This window comes from Sus scrofa, chromosome 6 (assembly GCF_054392235.1).
Source record: "Sus scrofa isolate SSC_HxYL_T2T_F1_AM1 chromosome 6, Sscrofa_HxYL_maternal_Yorkshire_Landrace_v2.0, whole genome shotgun sequence".
NCBI lineage: Eukaryota > Metazoa > Chordata > Mammalia > Artiodactyla > Suidae > Sus > Sus scrofa.
Genome location: NC_139388.1, coordinates 119,497,286 through 119,520,137, shown reverse-complemented (window position 1 = coordinate 119,520,137; position 22,852 = coordinate 119,497,286). Strand labels below are relative to the sequence as shown.

The 22,852-nt window shown below is 40.0% G+C and overlaps 1 protein-coding gene across 3 annotated transcripts in view; it reads left to right on the top strand.

Annotated features, from left to right (window-relative positions):
* Positions 1-3,091: 3,091 nt before the first annotated feature.
* The window catches only part of DSC2 (desmocollin 2), a 39,035-nt gene continuing 19,274 nt past the window's right edge, over positions 3,092-22,852 (top strand). For 2 of the 3 annotated variants that reach the window (XM_021096208.2, XM_021096210.2), the window contains exons 1-7: positions 3,092-3,628; positions 11,475-11,559; positions 12,886-13,085; positions 14,386-14,505; positions 16,577-16,732; positions 18,580-18,724; positions 19,767-19,933. In XM_021096208.2, coding sequence (XP_020951867.1) covers positions 3,560-3,628; positions 11,475-11,559; positions 12,886-13,085; positions 14,386-14,505; positions 16,577-16,732; positions 18,580-18,724; positions 19,767-19,933 — 942 coding nt within the window. In that variant the 5' untranslated portion in view covers positions 3,092-3,559. Of the gene's footprint in view, positions 3,629-11,474; positions 11,560-12,885; positions 13,086-13,945; positions 14,506-16,576; positions 16,733-18,579; positions 18,725-19,766; positions 19,934-22,852 lie in introns of all 3 variants that reach the window. The other variant, XM_084964416.1, reaches the window with a different exon arrangement.

Genomic DNA, 22,852 nt, shown 5'->3' with positions numbered 1-22,852 from the left:
CTTTCATCCATAAAGTAATTAGACAATGTCCTTTAATTTTGTTTTTTCTCCTTTAGGTCTGTTTCCTTCGCTTCGGGGTTCTATTGGCCAGGCCAAGATGGATTTGCCCTTGAGATCACGTGTCCACATGAACCTTTCCCCCCAGGCTCCATCAAAGGAATCATGCAGCTCAAAGACAGCTGTCTCTGAGTACACATCAGTGAGAAAGTGAGATCTTTTTGTTGCCATTAATATGTTCAGTTTCCAGTTTCTGAAATTAGAAAATTGTGAAGCTAGGTAGCAGAGATGTGCCCCAAGAGACTTGGGTGGCTCTTTGTTCATCTCTTCGAGGACAACTCCCTTCCTTACTTTCCATTTGGAAAGGAGCACCCATTTCCAACCAGTCTTATCAAAAATCACCCATAAGAAGTCTAAATAGTTTAATTTTAGATATGGAAGGTACCATAGACAGCATGCAGTACTACTTTAATTACCTTACTTAACAAATGGGAGTGCTGAGGGCTGGGGTTACATGAGTGGCCCAAGACACAAAGAAATTTGATCTTGACTTTTGGTCTGGTGCACCCTTTACTATTACTATATATAATACATTGGAAAACTAGTTCAAGTCAGCAAAATCATCTTCACAGCCAAAAGACACTCTTATAAAATTCCTCTTCCCATATTCATTGTCTCTTCAAATTTATACCTGTTGTTTAAAAATTGAAGTACCTATTTCAGAAGCCATCTAATCTAATCTAAATCCATTAAATTAGTTGGGCCCTTGTTTAGAGTTTATATTTCATTTCTGTTTAAAAAAAATCATGATGATGGAATCAACCCAAAGGTCCACTGATAGATGATTGGATCAGGAAGATGTGGTATATACACAGTGGAATACTACTCGGCCATAAAAAAGAACAAAATAATGCCATTTGCAGCAACATGGATGGAACTAGAGACTCTTATCCTGAGCAAAGTCAGTCGGAAAGAGAAAGACAAATACCATATGATATCACTTATATCTGGAATCTAATATATGGCACAAAGGAACCTTTCCACAGAAAAGAAAATCATGGAGAATAGACTTGTGGTTGCCAAGGGGGAAGAGGAGGGAGTGGGATGGACTGAGAACTCGGGGTAAATAGATGCAAAATGTTGCCTTTGGGATGGATTAGCAATGGGATCCTGCAGTGTAGCACTGGGAACTCTGTCTAGTCAATTATGATGGAACACGTAATGTGAGAAAAAAGAATGTATACAAGTATGTGTAACTGGGTCACCATGCTGTACAGTAGAAAATATATATGAAGAAAGAAAAAAAGAAAAAGAAAAAATCACGATGAAACAAATCACCATTTAAAAGTCTCCATCAGTTACCTAGCATGAAAGATGAAACTAAATACCTAAGGAGAATTCTTTTCAAATTGCTCTTCTCCCCTTTTCTGGATTGTGGAAAAGCATGAGCCATCCTTAGGCATTAAAGGCTAAGGTAAGCAAGAGTTTAGAAACGTCCTATTGTCAAGGATGGTGATGGCGCATGAATAGATTTCTCAAACCTGAAACTAGCTTGCTTCTCTTCCCCTGGAAAGCTGCATGCTAGAGATCACGGGATCATCTCATCATTAATAGGATGAGGTGTGTTCATGACATCACTGCTGGAAAAACAAGAGGGTTAAAAAATATGGAAACAGAAGGATGTCAACCACAGTCTCATGCTGATGACCCAGGCTTATTTCACAAGCAAAGGTTCGATGATGAATTTTATAAGTATGGAGACAACGGAACAACTCATTATGTGTCATGTAATAATAAAATAGAGCAAGGGACTAAAACATAGAATGTAAAGTAGGCACTGTGTGACAATGCTTTGGAATTTAAGTACCTGGTCAATGATGAAAAAATTTTGGTAGAACGGAATTAGGATGTACATGTTTTCAAGAGCTGAAATGTGAGCATCATGGATGGCTTTTCAAACAGGTTTCTCCACACATCCTTGTGGAATCAAACCAAAAGAGATGGAACAGACAAGTTTCTCCTTTGTGGTCAGACTTCCCCGATTTAAACCAGTAATTGAAAAGAGGTGCAGGAGGATGAGTCAGAATTCCCCGTCACTGCTTTCTGAAGAGCTGCAAAGCATACTGCTTTTATATTTTAATCTTTCAGGTTAAGCACTGCTATAATTCAGTTAGTTTAAGTATACTTCAAACCAAACCATACATTTCATCCTATTCTTTTCCTTTTCTTACCTCAAGCTCTGGTTTTGGTGGTGAGAAAGGAAGAGAGAAATCTCTGCTAGTCTGAGTCCAATTTAGTAGGTTAAGTTATAAGGTCAGCAGGTTGGCTTCATTGTGACAAGCAAAAGTCTTGAGGAAAATCAGTAGGTCACATTTAGCCAACGCCTAGGAACTCGAAAGATGTATTTTCTGGAGTAAGTCACTCTTGATGCCTAGATTCCCTTATCAACTGATTAATTAATTAATTAACTAATGTTCTTGTATCACTGCCATGCTGACCATGAAATTTTTTTCTTTTTTTTTTTTTTTTTTTAAAGACAAAATCAGGAGTTCCGGTCATGGTGCAGTGGTTAGCGAATCCGACTGGGAACCATGAGGTTGCGGGTTCGATCCCTGCCCTTGCTCAGTGGGTTAAGGATCCGGCGTTGCCTGTAAGCTGTGGTGCAGGTTGCAGACGCGGCTCGGATCCCGCGTTGCTGTGGCTCTGGCGTAGGCCGATGGCTACAGCTCCGATTGGACCCCTAGCCTGGGAACCTCCATATGCCCCGGGAGCGGCCCCAGAAAAGGCAAAAAGACAACATAATTAAAATAAAAATAAAAAATAAAAGGCAAAATCAAACCCACAACCAAATAAGACTCCCAAAAGGTGTGGCACAGATGAAAACCCTGTCTGAACTGCACTTGGATGTCTGCAGTAGTCCAGCAAAAAAGGTATAAAACAATCTCGCTGGAGTCAACCCTTGAACAGCTGTGACACAAAACGCTACCTCTCCAGCTCCCCGGCGGCCTCTGCGCTTCTCAAAATGACCCCAGCGCTCTGGGCGGAGTCGCAGCCGGGAGCGCGCCCGGGTCCGCGCCCCCTCCTGCGGCCCAGCGCGCTCGGGGAGTGAGTCTTTGTACAGTCAGGGCTTCTGCTGGGCAGGGCCAGCTGTTAATCCTCCAGGCGGACACCGGGGCGGGGGGGGGAGATGGGGCATATAGGTGGCGTCCGCCCGTGAGAAACACCTAAGCGCAGGTAAAAGGGTGGCGGCCAGAGGGAGTTCCCACCTGTTGCCGTTCTTCCAGAAATGAAGACTTAAGGAAATACCAAGGAGGGGCCGATCGGTGTCTTTCGGACGCGCCTGTAACCCCACCCTCGGTCAGAGGAAAAGCCCCTGGGCTGAGAGGCAGGAGCTTCAGAAAAACCGAGAAGAAAAGCAGCTCCCTCCGCGCGCCGCCTTTTCTGCCTCGCACTCAGGCGCGGCCGGCCCAGCCTGCGCCCCGGTCGCGGCCCTTCACTCCGCCGCGCCCTCCCACCCCGGCCTCTAAGTGCCCCGGCCGGCGACCTGCCCCCGAGTCCTCCGATGGCGCCAGCCCGATCCACGGGCTGCCTGAGCGGAGCCCTCTGCCGACAACTCCTGCTGACCCTCTCGGTGAGCCGGCTCACGGGACGGCGCGCGGTCCCGCGATGGGGGAGAAGGGGAAAGTCTGGGAGCAGGGGTCCGTGGGGGTGGCGGGCCAGGCAGGGGGTCGGGGGCCTGGGGCTGGCTGGAAAAATGCAGTTGTCTGGGATGGGGGAGGGCAGTCAGAAAGAGGAGGGCGACCTGGGCGCCCCGATCCCGCAAGAGAGAAGGGTGTCTCCGGCAGATGTAATCAGCGCAGGCAGAGGAGGCAGCGACGGCAAACGCCCTTCGAAAACCTTGGCCGCTGGGTACGAGCTAGAGAACGCCGCGCGCCCGCGCTGCTTCTCCACGTCTCGCGCACCACCAGGAGCCGGGCAGTCTGTCCCCCTCAGTGCTGGTTCTGGCTGCGGACAAGGCGAGCGACCGAAAGCGCAGATTCTTGAGGGACAGAGAGGAAAGAGAGGACTGGGCACCTTTCTGGGGGTTGATCTTAAAGTGGGGGTGGGGGTGGGGGGGAGTAAAGAATTGGGGGAAGGGTGCAGTCTCGACCCTCGGCGGGTGAAGAAAGCAGATAGGAGGGCCTTAGGTGGTCCTTTGTACCTTTCCTATTGTTCGTCAGCTTGTGAGGTTTCTTTCTCCTTTTATTTTTGGGGAAATGGTCGTCCGGATCTCTTGCCCCGGGGGTCTCTGGATTCTTCTCTCCCACCCCACCTCCCCGCCCTCTGGTTCTAGTTTTTTTTTCTCACTTTCGAGAATCCTGTAGCAACGACCCCACCTACCTAAAGCTGGGAGAAGAAAAGAGAGTGGCCTTATTTGGAAAAGACAGCCCCCCTCCTTAGCAGAAAAGACGGGGATCTCACTGGCGGGCCGCAAGGCACAGGACAGAGGTTCCCCAGACGGGACTTCCTGAGTCCACTGAAAGGAGAAAAGTTAAATAGACCGAGTGCAAGAGGGCTAAGTCGGTAGTGTACTTTCACGTTGAACCGCAGGGTTAGGGCTCCTGTCCCTCCTGAAGGACGAGGGGACGAACCTGGAGAACAGACAGTGGGAGGATTCTTCCTGGGAGTGGCCGAACTGGCGGCGTGAAACATTCGTATAATTTCCCTTACTCCACCGCTGCTTCACTTTTACAACGAATTCCTGAAACTTTAAAGCAATGAAAATTGTAGTTATTATTAGAATGCCTTTCCCAAGGAACTCCATGGACTTCAAACCCTTAACTAAATTCCAGGGTCATGTTCATAACATGGAAAGAGTCAGGTGCACAGCAGTTTACAGTTCACAGTTGAGGAAATCGAGAATGGAATAAATAACGGCCACCAATACGTTCTAGTTAACAAAGGAATGGATTTGGGTTAGATTCCTAATAAAACTGACACTTCATCTTAAGTCATTGGCCATTGCTCTTAAATGAAAAGGCACCTTTAGGTATGAGCAGTAATCTGACCAGACAATAAATAGCAGTGCTCTGCATATTCTTAATGTTGTGTGTATCTCAAGCTGTTCTGATGCTCTTGTGTGGATCTGTTCAAAGCCCTGCTAGCCTCAGATGGTGGTGGTGGTTGTGAGCCTCATGTGTGATAGATGAGGAAGAGTAGAACCATTACTAAGAATGACTGGTGTGGGGGGGGCAGCCTTCACATTTCCTCCTCCCTGTGCACCCAACTAATTTTCACTACTCCATGAATCAGCTTCTCTCCACTTCCTCATGTTGCCTCATCTCCCAAGCTATAGTAACCACTTGACTTGAACTCCGCCTTCTGCCTAAACACCTAATGAAGCGTCTCTCTTTCTGTGATCATCAGGGATCTCCTTTGCTAAATCCAGGCCATTACTTATACAATTCCATCTTGTGGTGGGAACCTTTGTTGAAATTCACTCTCCTTTGCTTTTGACCTTCCTGACCACTCTGAATCAGGCTCCTTGCTCTAGGACCTGTCCTGAAATATCCAGGTCCCTACAAATACTAAATTTATTTTGCTAGTTCAGGTGTCTTCATTAAATGATAGATAGGCCTTTATTTCTCTCTACCTACTGTAATGTGTGACACAGTTTTTATTATCTTCCCAAACAATATTCGATTTCTTGTAGGGTCCTATATTTCATTAAGCTCAAGGAGGAAGTCTGGAAGCTGTTTGTTCTTTACTTCCTTACTGCTCCCCACCCCTAATCCATCCTTAAGTCCCATTAAATCTACAGTCAGAAATATCTCATGAACATCTGTCCATCACCTCTGCTGTTACTTTTTGCTATTGCAAATAATGTCACAGTGAATAAACTCTTAATATATGTCATTTCATGTATGGGGCAAGTGTGCATGGTAATAGAACAGATTACCAGAAATTGGATGGCCAGATAAAAGTTTAAATGACTCTATAATTTTGGAAGGTATTACCAACTCCCTTTCCCCTCCATAAAGATTGTGTACGACTAGACAGAAAGTTGTTTTTATAGTACATGGCATATAACATCATTAAGGATATACATATGACATTACAGTGTGCATATAGCATGAGACCTATTGATTTAGGCAGTCATTTGGCAAAAGATAAAGTTGAATCCATACCCCATGTGACATCACAGAAAATTCCAAGCAGATGAAAGATTTAAATATAACAGGATATCATACAAGTAATAGAGGAAAATATGGTAAATTCCTATTTAAATTTGGAGTCAAAAGGCTTACTTATGGGTCAGCCTTCAAAAGCCATTCATTAAGATGGAGGAAAATACAATGAAACACCACACACATACACACACACACCCCCCACACACACACACACGTCCATGGCCAAAAACCAAACCAAATCAAAACATCATAAGCAAAGTCAAAGGTTTCCAATCATAAACTGGAAAAAAGTTTGCAGATCGTATTTTTTTATTTTTTAGGGCCACACTGATAGCATATGGAAGTTCCCAGGCTAGGGGTCGGATCGGAGTTACAGCTGCCGGCCTGCGCCACAGCCACAGCAGCAACACAGAATCCAATCTACAGTCTGTGTCTGAGACCCACCCTACAGCTCACGGCAACGCTGGATCCTTAACCACTGAGCAAAGCCTGAATCGAACCTACATCCTCATGGATACTAGTTGGGTTCGTTACAGCTGAGCCATAATGGGAACTCCATGCAGATCATATTTTAAAAGGCTAATCTACCAATATATAAAGAGCTCTTATAAGTCAAGAAATCCAGCATGAACATGGACATGAAAAATTCCCATAAGTGATAAAAATGTCCCATAAAATATTTCCCTCTCTCATAATAAGGAAAAATGAATTTAAAATTACACCGAAATGTCACTTCTCATTTGGCAAACATCCAAAAGTTCGGAAACAGGTTGTGCAGGTAAGAAGGTGGAGAAATAGAAACTCATAGATTGTTGGTACGTGTAAAAAAAACTTACAGCTTTCATGGTCTCTATACAGTTAAAAAAAAGTTACAGCTTTCATGGTCTCTATACAGTTGTAACAAAAGCAAATAAAAACTTTCACTTCTTCCTTTCCAATGTCTATGCATCTACTCTCTTTTCATCTATTCATATACCAAATACCGCACTGTTTTAATTTTTGAGGGTTCGTAAGGCTTTTCAATATCTGCTAAAGCTAATATTTTATTGCTTTTGTTTTTCTATTTTTAATTATTTATTTTTCCTTATGACCTTTTAAATCATCTTGGCTAGTACCAGAAAAAATACTGTTGGTATTTTTGTTGGGATTATATACTTTATAACTTAAATTAGTGTAAGTCGGCATATTTATATTGTTGATTTTTTTTCTCTCCAAAATAATTTTTCTTTTTGTGCAAGTCTGCTTATGTGTCTTGCAGAAATGTTTTCCGATTTTCCTCAAATACGCTTTATGTGTTTCTTGTTAAGTTTACTTCTTGGTATTCTAATTTTTTCGTCACTTTGAAAATGATTTTTTTCTTTTTCATTATATTATTTAATTGGTTTTATTTGTGTGTATGAATGATTTCTGTATTTTAATAATTATTCCTGCCCCCTCACTGAATTTCTCTTACTGTTTAATAGTAATTTATTGGTTGGTTTACTTGGGTTTTCCAGGTAAAAGTCATATCAAATGCAAATAGAATTTTTTTACCTCTTCCTTTTCAATTCATACGCCATCTAATACCATCCTCTTGCTGAATATACTTTAATGTTATCTATAAATGATGACCCTTCAAAAGCCTATTTTGTTTCTGGGTTTAATGAGGCTACTGCTAGTGCTTTCCCATTGCTGATGGGATTATAGTATAAAATAAAAATCATGTTGAAGTACATATCAATTCCTATTTGGGTGGATTTTTTAAAAATTTAAGGATGGTTATTGAATTTGGTCAAGTGATTTGCAGCATCTATGGTGGTGGTCACATGTCAGGGCCTCTTTAAACTAATGAATGGCTTGAGTTTGCTAACTAAGCAATGATATAAATGTGGATTACAGGTCCATGTGAGGGCCACTTTCCTTCCAGCTCACCCCTGCAATGAACGCTTTGCTTTTGGGCATCCCAATTATTGTGGGCAGGGCTTATCCTAGATCTTAGGCAGGTCTGAGCTTTGATTTCACTCTCCTCTCTTGTGGCCAAAAAACCAGAGTTGAATCTTTTCAGATCAGAAGTTGTTTCTGGTTACCACTGTGGTCCAAATTTATCCTCAATTTTCGCCTAGCAATTCCTTGATAGATGTTTTAGGATGGTTTAAAAACCTGTATCTGGAGTTCCTGTTGTGGCACAGTAGAACGAATCCGACTAGTATCCATGAGGATGAGGGTTCGATCTCTGGCCTCACTCAGTGGGTCAGGGATCCAGCACTGCCTTGGAAGATGCAGCTTGGATCCTACGCTGCTGTGGCCGTGGCATAGGCCGGCAGCTGCAGCTCCAGTTTGATCTCTAGCCTGGGAACTTCCATGTGCCATGGGTGTGGCCCTAAAAAGCAATAAATAAATAAATGAGTAAAAACGTGTATCCATCATCTTTAGTTTTGACCCTGAGGATTTGACTGAATAGCCTTAGATGCCATTATTGGGAATGAAAATTGCTCCCCTAATTCATTCCTTACACCGATCACAGTTACCTTATTCAAATAGACAGCTACTTATGTCATTTATCTGCTTAAATTCTTGGGTTTCTTCATATCTTTAGGGGAAAAAAAAAGAACTGTATATGTACTGTGTTAAGGCTGTTCAGAATCTGTCCCACTTGCCTCTCTGAATCCATCTTATACTTCTGTCCCTCTAGAGTGTACGCATCCAGCCATTGCAGATTCCATTTTCAGGTCTGTCATCTCTGGTCTTTGCATGTGCAGTTCCTATGTTTGGAATATGCACTCTGCCTCCTTTTGCCAAGGCCAACTTGTTGTCCTCTTCACTGGGCTCTTGAGCTGGTTCCCAGTGCTGTCCTGTAGCACCGTGTACCTCCCTTTCATAGCTTTTATCCTCCTGTATTGAAGTTGCAAGTATGTCTTACCCTTGGACTGAATGTTTCATGAGAATCATGTTTACTGCCCTGTGTCTGGTAGCTAGCAGACCTTCCCTAAGAATTTGTTGAATGCACAAATGAATGGAGGTCCAGGAAATATTGTCTTAATTTGACCTGAAATATTGTCTTAATTTGGTCATTTCTTACCTTTTTACCTTAGTCAAAGGCACCATCCTCCCTCACTTAGATTTTCCATTGGATCTCCTTGCTAGCACACAGAGCCACCAGGATGTGTAAAGGCTTGCCATGTGTTGCCACTCACTTAGATTTCCCAGTGGGTCTCCTTGTTTGCACACAGAGCCACCAGGATGTGTAAAGTCTCACCACATGTTGCCACTCCACAGCGTCTGAACCTGCATGACTTCCTGTGGCTTTTCGACCATACATATGCCCAAGGTTTCTTTACTGTGATCTCAGATCACTCTTCCCTCACCGTGTCCTGCTGTGGCCTCCTCTTAGTTCCTTCAACGCACAGGTGACGTTCTCTCCCACGGCCTTTGGTCCACCTTTTTGCTCCACCTGGAAGATTCTTCCCCAGTTAATGAACTGGTTTGATTCCTCATTTCATTCAGGCCTCTGGTTTCCCTTTATCACCCTCTCTCCTCATTTTGTTTTTCTTGTAACACTTACTCTTGGCATTATGTGACCTTTGTGCATTCACGTATTTATTTTTTTGTCTCTTGTTTTAAACAAATCTCCATGAGGTCAAGGGCATCTCTTTGTTCACTGCAGTAGCCTCTCAATGCTGCCTCGCACCAGGGCAGCAACCAAGAAATGTTGGTTGATGGAGTTACCATCGTGGCGCAGTGGAAATGAATCCTACTAGGAGGCATGAGGCTGAAGGTTCGATCCCTGGCCTCGCTCAGAGGGTTAAGGATCTGGTGTGGCCGTGAGCTGTGGTGTAGGTCTCAGATGCAACTCGGATCTGGCGTTGCTGTGGCTGTGGCCAGCTGCTATAGCTCCAATTTGATCCCTAACCTGGGAATCTCCATATGCCACGGGTGCAGCCCTAAAAAGCAAAAAAAAAAAAAAAAAAAGGTGGTTGAATAAATTCCACAGCCAGTGACAATTCTCATCTTTTTATTTCCAGTTAAAGTACTGTCTCTTCCTCATGTCCATCTCTTAAGTTCCTAGTGAAATGTAATCTGCTTTGCTTGATTCTTCACACACTACAAATTGGATAATTTAAAGGGTCTCTAATGTGTACTGGAAATGAAAATTTTCACCCACATTTTGATGATTTTAATTTACATTTCTAGACTTTTAAACAATGATGTAGGGAGTTCCCATTGTGGCTCAGCTGTAACAAACCTGACTACTATCCATGAGGATATGGGTTCAATCCCTGGCCTCTCTCAGTGGGTTAAAGGATCTGGCATTGCCATGAGGTGTGGTATAGGTTGCAGGTGTGGCTTGGATCCTGCGTGGCTGTGGCATAGGTCGGCAGCTGCAGCTCCGATTTGACTCCAGGCCTAGGAGCTTCCCTATGCCATGGATTTGGCCCTAAAAAGACTAAATAAATAAATAAATAAATAAATAAATAAATAAATAAATAAATAAATAATGGAGTAAGTGCTAGTTGGCTATTTTGCTTTTTGTTGAAAGCCTTTGTAAAACTCTAGGGGAAAAAAAACCTGAATCTTTCAGAAGCATCCAATATAAAGTTTCAGAGAGAACAATTACATTTCAGTGTGCTCAAATATATGTTGTATTAGAATTAGTTCACCATAATTCACTAAATCATTTAAAAATTTTTAAGTGAAATATTTTTCACACTGACCTTAATTCTCACTGAGAAGAGGCACCTTCAAAATAAGCTCATATTTCAAAGTTGTGTGCTTGTTTGTGAGGGTCATACATGAATACTTTTCAAGTCAGTCCATGGCAGAGAGTCCGTGTTTCTTTTTCAAAGCATTGGGCTTTGTTTAGGATATTTTTGATTTGGTACCCAAACTCACAGGGGGTAGAAAGTTAATTGAAACAATTTGCTGGCTCGTTAACTTTGTTTTCATTTCTCTTTCCTTTTACGTAACTGTGCTGCCTTCCTAATAGTTTCCAGCACTTTTTCACAAAAGGTGTCACTGGTTTCTCAATATCCCCACTAAGTTAGTGAAGTTATTACTAACTCCGTTTTACAGACCAGGAAACAAAGTCCAAGAGGATAAGAAATTCTGAGTTTACATGCTTTGTGAGGGAGGGAGCCATGGCTTTTAATATGTTGTTTTATCCTTCTCTTCTGTGCTGTTTTTTCCCCTCGATTCTTAATCCAGTGTATTCTCTTTATTTTATTTTGCTAATTATATAAACTGATTTATAATTACACAATTTATATAAACTATGTACACATGCAAAGGCTCTTTTTATGCATAATTTTTTTTTTTTTTTTTTTTTTTTAGATCTTAACATTTGCCTGTGATGCCTGCAAAACGGTGACACTACATGTTCCCTCTAAACTGGATGCTGAAAAATTTATTGGTAGAGGTAAGAAACTGCAAAAATAAGCAGTAAATCCTAGTTTGACCTAATCTTATAAAATCTGGAGTTGCCTGGTGGCTCTGCAGGTCAAGGATCTGGTGTTAGCATAGCTATGGCTCTGGTTACAGCTGTGACACGGGTTTGATCCCTGGCCCAGGAAATACATGCTAGGCAAACAGCTAAAGAGAAAAAAAAAAAAGAACAAAGAAATTTAGTATAATTTTTAGACAGATGACTATACTGGAACTAATAGTTAAAACATATAATACATTATAGTACACTATTCTTTAAAAATACGTAATGTCATTCCAAGAAAAGAATATTGTTTTACAGAGTTCCCATCGTGGCGCAGTGGTTAACAAATCCGACTAGGAACCATGAGGTTGCGGGTTCGGTCCCTGCCCTTGCTCAGTGGGTTAACGATCCGGCGTTGCCGTGAGCTGTGGTGTAGGTTGCAGACGCGGCTCGGATCCCGCGTTGCTGTGGCTCTGGCGTAGGCCGGTGGCTACAGCTCCGATTCAACCCCTAGCCTGGGAACCTCCATATGCCGAGGGAGCGGCCCAAGAAATAGCAACAACAACAACAACAACAACAACAATAACAACAACAACAACAAAAGGCAAAAAAAAAAAAAAAAGAATATTTTTATTGAAAAACATTATGTAAAGTAGTTAAAATTGTTTCATTTGAGTAATAATTACTAATATTTACATTAGATGAAGGATATGGTATATGGTATGTAACACGTCTATGAAATTGAGAGAAACAGTATTAAAACTATATCTTGAGGTCTTGTTTTTGGATTTCCATTCTAAAATATTAGGGGATCTTACTGACATTTACTTCCACATATTGTTTTTATCGATTATTTTTTTTTTACATAACTCAAATGTATGAGAAAAGATCAGACCAGTGAGGATACTATTTAACACCAGATACAAAGAGTTTAGTAATAATTTAATAACTGCCAATTTTAACCTCTAGATTCTGTTCTCATGCGTTGCCTTATAGCTAATTTCAGTTTAATTGAAAAAAATGTTTTTCTTGGTGTGAGTTTAATATTCAGAATGGGCAGTTCACATGCCTTTATCTCAGAACAAATGTCTCTTCTTTAAAAGGGTGGGAAAGAGGCATTAGAAGCGATGGATATGTTTAATTAAGCACAACTTAAGTAATCATATTGTTTCAGATGTCTTTTTAAAAATGCAAAATTTACAACTGTTGGGAATTAATTTAAAGTTTTTGTTTACTCCCCCTCCCAAGTGCATAGATAACTACTAAAACTCTCTATTGTGTTATCTTACAAATGATTGCTCTGTATATTTTCTACAGTTAACCTGAAGGAGTGCTTTAAATCTGCAAATCTAATTCATTCAAGCGATCCTGATTTCCAAATTTTAGAAGATGGTTCCGTCTATACAACAAATGCTATTCTTTTGTCCTCAGAGAAGAGAACTTTTACCATATTACTTTCCAACACAGAGAACCAAGAAGAGAAGACAATACCTGTCCTTTTAGAGCATCAAACAAAGGTATACCAAAGTATAACAGTGAGATATTAACAAACTGTTTGCTTTAGATGTAACTCACATGACCAGGGAAGGTGTGAAATCAGAAAAGCTACAGGATAGCTTAGCTTGAAGAGGAATGAAAACCATGATGCAGGTTAACAGTGTTGAAATGGAAAAGGGGTTTTTCAACTTAAGAGTATTACAAGTTGTGATTTCTTTTTATTTGGGGTCATAAAAGGAGAAATTGAGATATGGGACAGCATGAGAACTTGAGGATTAGACACAAAGAAGCAATTTTCTATCTTCCCTATGGAGTAGGTTTCCAAAACAATAAACATTATTGCTTAAAATATTTGTATATAATGTAGGCTTTGTAGCTTTTAATTATTCAGAACTCACATGGCATGTTTGTGACTTATGGTGGTGCCCGACTCTTGGCAGTGATGTGGGAGCATCACGTGGTTAATTACGCTCAGATACATGAGGCCTTCAGCAGTAGCTCTCTCTCATGTATCTTAGCATGATTTTTAGTCTTAAAAAATAGATGACTTTTGGAGTTCCCATTGTGGCTCAGTGGTAATGAACCTGTCTAGCATCCATGAGGTTGCAGGTTCGATCCCTGATCCACTCAGTTAGACAAGAAAAATAAAATCATCCAAATTGGAAGGAAAGAAATAAAGCAGCCGATATTTTAAAAAAGAAAAAAAAAAAGAAAAGAAAAGAAAAGAAAATAGATGACTTTTGCTGGTTGAGGTCTGGACCTCACACATGCTTTATTACGTTGTGACCCCCAAGATCAAAATGACTTCTATTCAACCACTGGCCATTACTCACGGCAGCTATTTGAGAGTTGTCATCGTATTTCTCTCCTTCTGACACAGATCTCTCTGTTGGTCTCCTGACTCTTCCTAGTTGCTGGTGAGTGGAAGACGCTTATGCTAATTTTAGAAGGGCCTCTCTCTACTTACTGCGTTCTTTGCATATCTGTCCTCTCATGTTTTTGCATGGCAATGTGGCAACAGTAATTTTTTTTTTTCGTTTTCAGTTTTGCTTCTAGGCTTCCAACTCCATCTCTCTCTCTCTTCCATATTGCCACCAAGCTATTTTCTCAAGAAGATTGCTGTGATAACAATTAGGACAGGGATTTCTTTGTTACCTTTTCATAGTATTGAAATTCTGTTTGGTTTTCAAGCAGCACCATGGTCTTACGTCTCCCCAGCTAATCCTCATGAGAGGAGAAAGATGTGTCAGAGTTCTCAAGCTTGAGAAGAGAGCAGTCATTGATTTTACATTATTTTTTTTTTCTGTTTTCTAAATCGAGATTCTAAAGCAAAGGCATTCTCAAGAAAAAGTTCTAAGACGTGCCAAGAGAAGATGGGCTCCTATTCCTTGTTCAGTGCCTGAGAATTCCTTGGGTCCTTTCCCACTTTTTCTTCAACAGGTACAATTTACTTTCTTTCTACTGTGAAAGTCTGTGGTTTCCATCTTTTAAAAAAAATTATGGAGTGCCTGCTGTGGCTCAGCAGGTTAAGAACCTGACTAGTATCCATGAGGATGCGGGTTCAATCCCTGGCCTTGCTTAGTGAGTTAAGGATCTGGCGTTGCTATGAGCTGCAGTGTAGGTCACAGACGCAGCTTGGATCTGGTGTGCTGTGGCTATGGCTGTGGTGTAGGTTGGCAGCTGCGGATCAGATTCGACCCCTAGCCTGGGAACTTCCATATGCCACAGATGTGGCCCTAAAAAGACAAAAAAAAAAAGAAAAGGAAAAGAGACCAAAAAAATTTTGTACAATGAGTATGCAGTTATTTTAAAAAATGTGTGTGTGTGGAGTTCCTATTGTGGTGCAGCGGAAACAAATCCAACGAGTAACCATGAGGTTGAGGCCTTGCTCAGTGGGTTAAGGATCCAGTGTTGCCATGAGCTGTGGTATAGGTCACAGATGCGGCTTGGATCCCAAGTTGCTATGACTGTGGTGTAGGCCGGCAGCTATAGCTCCGATTCGACCCCTAGCCTAGGAACCTCCATATGCCATGGGTGCAGCCCTAAAAAGCAAAAAGCGTGTGTGTGAATATATGAGTGAATGAGTATGTCTATCATATATTTCAATGTGTGGTATAAAGACATCTCTGTATCTGCATGTACTTATTTATTTATTTATTTTTTTGTAGTATTAGTCATACAAAGGCCACTTATAAAACTGTAAGCCCGTATAGCATGCTCAAACACATGCTTCCTTAATGAATTTTTATCTCAACAAGGGTGTCAGAGAGCCTGGGCATAGTCTGGAAAACCCCAAAGTATCTTCCATAATGAAAAGAGGATAGGCACAGCTTTCCATGGCTTCTTCCCAAATCCTTGGTTAAATCATACTGGATCCACATTTTCTCTCCCCTTTTTAACTTTTAGTGGGACCCCCCCCCCCCCCCCGCCAGTCTTGCCCTCTTCCACTCTGAGTCGTCACTACCATTCAGTCTAGGCCTTGGGTTTCTTCTCCAATTATTACACTGGAGAGAGAGGCTCTTCATTTATACCCCACCAACAAATGCAGTGAAGCTGAGAAAGGAGTGTATTAAAGTTGAGAAAGAAATCATGGAGTTCCTGTCGTGGCTCAGAGATGGTGAACCTGACCAGTGTCCATGAGGGTGTGGGTTCGATCCCTGGCCTCGCTCAGTGGGTTAAACAATGCAGCATCGCCATGAGCTGTGGTGTAGGTCGCAGATGCAGCTCAGATCTGGCGTGGCTGTGTCGTAGGCTGGCAGCTGCAGCTCCCATTCAGCCCCTAGCCTGGGAACCTCCATATGCCACTGGTGTGGACCTAAAAAGACAAAAAAATAATAGTAATAAATAAAAATAAAGTTGAGAAAGAAATGGTTAGAAAATCATTATTAGTCAACCTGATAGACAGTCAAGATCTTGCTAAGAAGATGAAAAGAACTTGGAAATGATGTCCTCTTTGAATCAAAGACCAGAATACCACACCTGCCAGGTTATTACACCATTCCCATTCTCACTCATTTCCCTTCCCCATTCAGCCCTTGTAATGAAGCCAATACTGAGAGATAACATGAATTAATGAAAAAAAAACCATTTTCCAACTTTTTGCCCTGCCAACAGTGTACTTTAAACTCAGTGGCTCAAATATTATATATAATAAAAATTCATTTTTTAAAAAAAATTGACAAAGGAGAGTTTTTCCTGCTCAGAATACTTTGTTTTCTAAGACAGGAAAAGTCCAAAATGTTTGATCCCTGTAGGTACATATAGCCTTTAAAGTATTCCTTAGTTACCCGGGAAACTAAGATGCTACTACAGTATTTTCCTTATGCCTTGCTCTGGAATTTTGCAATTATTAGGATTCCTTATTCTAGTGCTGCTTTTTATTTCATACATAATAATAAAAAGGGCAATTTCTTATTGCAATAAAAATGTCGATGTGGTTTCATGAGTATGTAGATGAAAGTTTTGTTGAAATTCAAATTTATCTTTGATGTGTATAATAACTACTTTCTAGATTCAATCTGATACGGCACAGAACTACACTATTTACTATTCCATAAGAGGACCTGGAGTGGACAAAGAACCTCTAAATTTATTTTACGTAGAGAGAGATACTGGAAACCTGTTTTGTACTCGTCCTGTAGATCGTGAAGAATATGAATCTTTTGAGGTAAAGCCTAAAGTTTATATATTGTATTCGTAGTTATTAAGTTTGACAGTTTCATCTCTTTCTCAATTTGTTTACGCTTATTTATTTTCCGAGTTTGTCATCCATGCTCTAGCTGTATCTGATAGCACAGACTTGACTGGAAGCAAAAAGAATTTTATAGAATAAATAACATTTGATTCTATTAGATTGTTCTGGGTATTATGGTTTTACTTTTTTTTTTTTTTTTTTTTTTGAAAAGAAAAAGAGCCCCACTTTAAAAGTAGTTATTTAGTTGGCAGAAAAAATCTGTGAAACCTCTTTATGTCATTCAGAGTGATAACCATAGGAGGTAAGTCAAGTTCAGAAGTTAAGCCTCAGGACCTTTGCCTTGAGAGAAAGTTAACTTGTGATGAGCAAGTGAGGAGTGTGGACAGTGCTTAACTAAGATTCCTCAGTCTTGGAGTTCCCATCAGGCTCAGTGGTTAACAAATCCAACTAGGAACCATGAGGTTGCAGGTTCGATCCCTGGCCTCGCTCAGTGGGTTAAGGATCCGGAGTGGCCATGGGCTGTGGTGTAGGTCACAGACATGGCTCAGATCCTGAGTTGCTGTGACTGTGGCGTAGGCCGGTGGCTACAGCTCTGGTTAGACCCTGGGCCTGGGAACCTCCATATCCCGTGGGTGTGGCCCTAGAAAAAGACCCAAAAAAAAAGAAAAAAAGAAAAAAATTACTCAGTCTTCTTATCGTCTGTTCAACTTCCCAAGCTGAGATGAGTGTTGGTATGCAAGAATTTAACCTAATGTTGTATTGATTTTCCATCAGGACCTGGTTGTTTTGCCTAACTCAATTTTAATTATTTTACATCCATTTTGGATGAATTAATTATTCATCAGTAAGCCAAATTCACCGAACAAACGTGCAAGCTTTGAATTGAATATTTAGGTTTAGAATTGTGCACTGTGATGCACCATGGTCTTCTCAGTACCTGTGATGGTCTGTTCTTTCTGTGATAGCCTCTATGAGAAAAATTGGAATTGAAATTCATATTATAAAATTAAAAGAAAAGATTGCATTCTAGACACAGTTTATAGCCACTCATTTCTTCTATTTCTTTTTTTTTTTTTTGGTCTTTTTAGGCCCCTGCCCATGGCATATGGAGGTTCCCAGGCTAGGGGTTGAATTGGAGCTGTAGCCCTGGCCTATGCCACAGCCACAGCAACACCAGATCTGCGACCTACGACACAGCTCACGGCAATGCTGGATTTTTAACCCACTGAGCAAGGCCAGGGATCGAACCTGCATCCTCATTAATACTAGTTAGATTCGTTTCCGCTGAGCCACAATGGGAACTCCCATTTGTTCTGCTACTGACTCCCCCTTTTTAAGTTAAAAAATTCTTATGAAGATAATTATCTAAATATCATCAGTATGCCTACTATTCTAATTAGAAAATAAAATTATATCTTGATTCACTGCACCTGGGTAATTTGGAATGCTAAGAATTCAAAGTTATAAAAGATCCAAAAAATTGTATTTAAAATTCAAGTACCTGAAAGTTTCAAACAAAACCAATCAAAATAGTTCTCAAGACTCTTTGCAGAAAATAATAATAAAAGCCATTATACTCATGAACAACAATACAGCAATGGTAAGGAAACCAAATTTATCTATGTTATTATATTAGATAGATTTAAACATAAAATGCTATACTACACTGTGAAGTTAACCGTCTCTTGTATTTATGTTCACATCCAAAAACAATAACAAATGGTGAACCCCACACTGTGATGCTAAACAGTCTGCAAATGAAAACAAGCTTGAACCATATTTTATTTTTACTTTTTTAAAGATTTTTGCTCTGTCCACAGCTAGTTGCCTTTGCAACGACTCCAGATGGATATACTCCAGAATATCCACTGACCCTTGTAATCAGAATTGAGGATGAAAATGATAACTACCCAATTTTTACAGAAACAACATACACTTTTAAAGTTTCTGAAAATTGCAGAGTTGGTGAGTATCTCCTTTAGCAAAACATGGCAACTTTCAGTTCATAAGTTGAGTTTCACTGTGGCAGTTTGGTGGTGTCATATCTGCTGGCAAGAACAAGGGACTTGCCAGTCCGGCTGTTGTGGATAGCATTTTACTCTCCCTTTTGTTAGCTGTGTGCTGTGATTCTGGCCAAGCTTTGGTTTCCTCATCTGTGAGATGAGATCTCAATATTCAAGGTTGTTATAAGGCTTAAATGATGCACAGTATACCTTGAATGCCAAGCACAGTGCCTGAAATAGATATCAGTAAATGTTACTTTGCCTTCCTGTGTGAGATAAATACTTTTAAGAGACCAAATTCTTTCTTTTTTTCTGGTCACACCCATGGCACATGGAAGCTCCCCAGTCAGGGATCAAATCCAAGCTGCAGCTGCAGATCCTTAACTTACTGCACCACAGGGGAAACTCCTAAGAGGTCATATTCTCGAAAGAATAAGTCTTTGAGCAAAGGAAGCCTTAATCTTAGTCTTGAAGGATCTGCTGATGTTCTATAATGATTAAACAACTGACAGTATTCTGGGCATTATTGTTAAGGTCATGGAGAATAATATAAATGTTTTTTCAATCTTTTGAAAATAAACCATTTCAACTGGAACTCTGAATGCAGATTTTGTGTCTTCCTCTAGAAAGATTTAACTAAACCATGAATTTTCAGAAATCTACCCATATGATCAATTTAAGTTCAGGCTTACAAATAGAAAAAGGTTAAAGAATAATTAGAATTCTTTAGTCTAAATACAAAGGCCATGGAGGGATAATATCACCATTTTTAAAGCTATGCAATAAAAACAGTAAATATGAGTATGGTCACCAAAATGTTAGAATTGTTAGGATATTTAAAAGGAAGTGATAATTTATATAGAAGTCTGAAAAAGTATAGAGCTATTACTCTGATATTTAATTAAGTCGTCCAAAAATTTTTTGTGGCAGATCCAGAGGAGTGAAAGAGAAGGTTGAAAATGTAAAAGTGTTGGAGATTAAAGAGGATTTTTTTCTATTTGTAGGTACTACTGTGGGACAAGTATGTGCAACTGACAGAGACGAGCCTGACACGCTGCACACGCGTCTAAGGTACTCCATCATTGAGCAGCTGCCAGCATCACCCACCCTCTTTTTTATGCATCCAACTACAGGCGTGATCACCACAACATCATCTCAGCTAGACAGAGAGGTAATAGATATTCACAAATAAAACCTGATTATCACATGGCTATTTAGTAATACCTGTATGTCTGCATACCATCTGCAGATGTGTTTTTGAAAAGGACATTGTGAATCTAATTTAACAAAAATTATTTTAGGTAGGTTCACAGAGGTCATTGACCTTGCAGTGTATCAATTTTGAACCACTAATCTGTACCCTCCTAAACTGTATGTTTTATAAAATCAAATTCCCTAATATAAACATTTATCATAGTAAAAACAAGGAATGTCATATATGAAAAGTGAAATTTTTGGAAATGCTTGGAATTTTCTCGTTTGCAGACACCAGCGCTTCTTTTTCTGTCTGTATCATCTCTTTATCAACAATCTCATCTACTTTCCCCTTACATAGATTAAGTGGAAATTTATCTTTCTCTGATATCCGGTTTACCATTTTTCAATTGACTGCTAGAAATCTTTCTTTGGATGTTTCATAAGTACCTAAGATGCAATATGTCTAGGACCAAACTTTTCTTTCCTTCTAAACAGTCTCTGCTTCTTATGTTTTTTAGTTAAAATGACATTAGTATATTCCTTTCCTATATATAATATATATTTTTATATTTTTATATTATATATATATATATATATATACACACAATTTTCCTCTTTTCACCTTGGAGTCGTGTGCTCAAAATTGTATCCATGAGGATGCCGGTTTGATCCCTGGCCTTGCTCAGTGGCTCGAGGATCTGGCATTGCTGTGAGCTGTGGTGTAGGCTGACAACTGAAGCTCCGATTCGACACCCTCCAATTCAGAACTTCTGTATGCCTTGGATATGGCCCTAAAAAAAAGCAAAATAAAAAATGACTGATAGATTCTCATATCTCCGGCATTCAGTCCATTATATGGTTTTAGTTGAAGTATATAAAGGAAATCCAACATGACATGAAATTAGAAAAGAAAGGAGTATTTTAATGGTAATTTCAGATCATTGTGCATATTCTTCCTTGATACTGTACCAAAACTTGACAAGTGGTAGTTTCATAATTATCTCTTTGCAGGTGCATTCTGAAGCCTTGTCCATGAACTTTTGTACTTTGTTACATTAAAATCCATTGGTCTATCTTGTACTATAAGTAGGTAATTTTCCATGTGTGATTTTTAACATCGGGCATTGGTCATATGGGAAATACTGTCTCACTGAATTATGTAAATCTTCCAAATATTGACACATTTGACTAAACAATATTGAAAAAAATCATCTCCTCATCTCTGTTAATCATGATGATTGGTAAAAGTTTTCTAGATTTGTCGTTTTTGCTTGAAAACACCAATTGATCCTTGGCAACAAATAGCAATTTTCCTTGAAGTGATAGATTCACTTTATGTATGACAGAATGTCTTAAATACACTAATATGTTTAAACATAGATGTCTTTCATGAAAAAATGGTATTCTGTTGGAAAAAAAAGCAATAGCTAATTCAGCTCATAAGTCAAACAATCGCACGAATGCTTTCCTTGAAAAGAGCATCATATGCAGAAGTGTGTTATACTTACCTCCCATTTCTTCACATAGACTGTGGGTTGAAATTTAATAAATTAATAATTTTTTACTGAATTTACAAGGACATTTCTAGGTAAAATTTTATTTTTAAATTCAATTTTACTATTCATAATTTCATTTATTTTTACTATATGTGCCAGTGAAGAATGCAGTATCATTTGCTGAATGAATGAATGAAAGAAAGAAAGAATGATTAAATTGCTATTATAGCTCTATACATGATACAGATTCTTCGTGGTATTTAGGTGCTTAGAAAGAGATTATAAACCAAATTCTCTTATCATCAGGTCTTCAGGAGATCCTTCTGATAAATCACTTGTAAACATTTGACTAGTGAAGAAATCTTGGAGTGCTTTTACCTAAGAGTGCTCTGGAGTCACTTTCTGGCTCCGGGTCTTACAGTTTTCTTTTCTTTTTTTTTTTTTTTTTTTGTCTTTTTGCTATTTCTTGGGCCACTCCCCGTGGCATATGGAGATTCCCAGGCTAGGGGTCAGATCGGAGCTGTAGCCTCTGGCCTACGCCAGAGCTACAGCAGCGTGAGATCCAAGCCGCATCTGTAACCTACACCACAGCTCATGGCAACGCCGGATCCTTAACCCACTGAGCAAGGGCAGGGACCGAACCTGCAACCTCATGGTTCCTAGCCGGATTCGTTAACCACTGCGCCACGTCGGGAACTCCAGGTCTTACAGTTTTCTTCTGTTGGCCTTCAACCCTTTAATCCCTTTAAACATAAGAATTTTTCTTCTATCTTAAGATATCACAAGTTAATATTTAGGTCCCAAACTTCATTTCTTTCTTGTTTTGTCAGCCAGTTGATTATTCCCAATAAATCTGTGTGTACTACAAACAATACATATTCCCTCCTGTGAGGTTTTAAAATTTTTTTAAATGAAGTAAAACCATTAGTTTTTAACTCTACACCTCTGATTGATTATGAGGAGAGAGTAAATCAGGGAAATTATGTTTGTAAAAAGATAAAGATTGAGAGAAATTTTAGTTTTGGGTACTACATAAAGACTAGCAAGTTTAAGAGATTTAAAAGGAAGAGGGAGGCTTTTTAAGGGAAAGGTAAACATTCTAGATAGAAGTTAGGATGGTTTTTTACATTTTATTTTGTCTCATGAAAAGAGGTGAATTATGTAGGAAAGGTATTATTATCATTACTTTATGGAAGAGGAAACCTAGGTAAAAAGACTTTTCCAACTGCCCAAGATTTCATCTATTTTTATTTTTTATTTCATCTATTTTTTGGCTATGCCTGTGGCACGCAGAAGTTCCTAGGCCAGGGATTGAACCTGCATCACAGCAGTGACCTGAGCTACAGCAGTGATAGTGCTGAAGCCTTAACCCTCTAGACCACAAGGAAACTCCTACA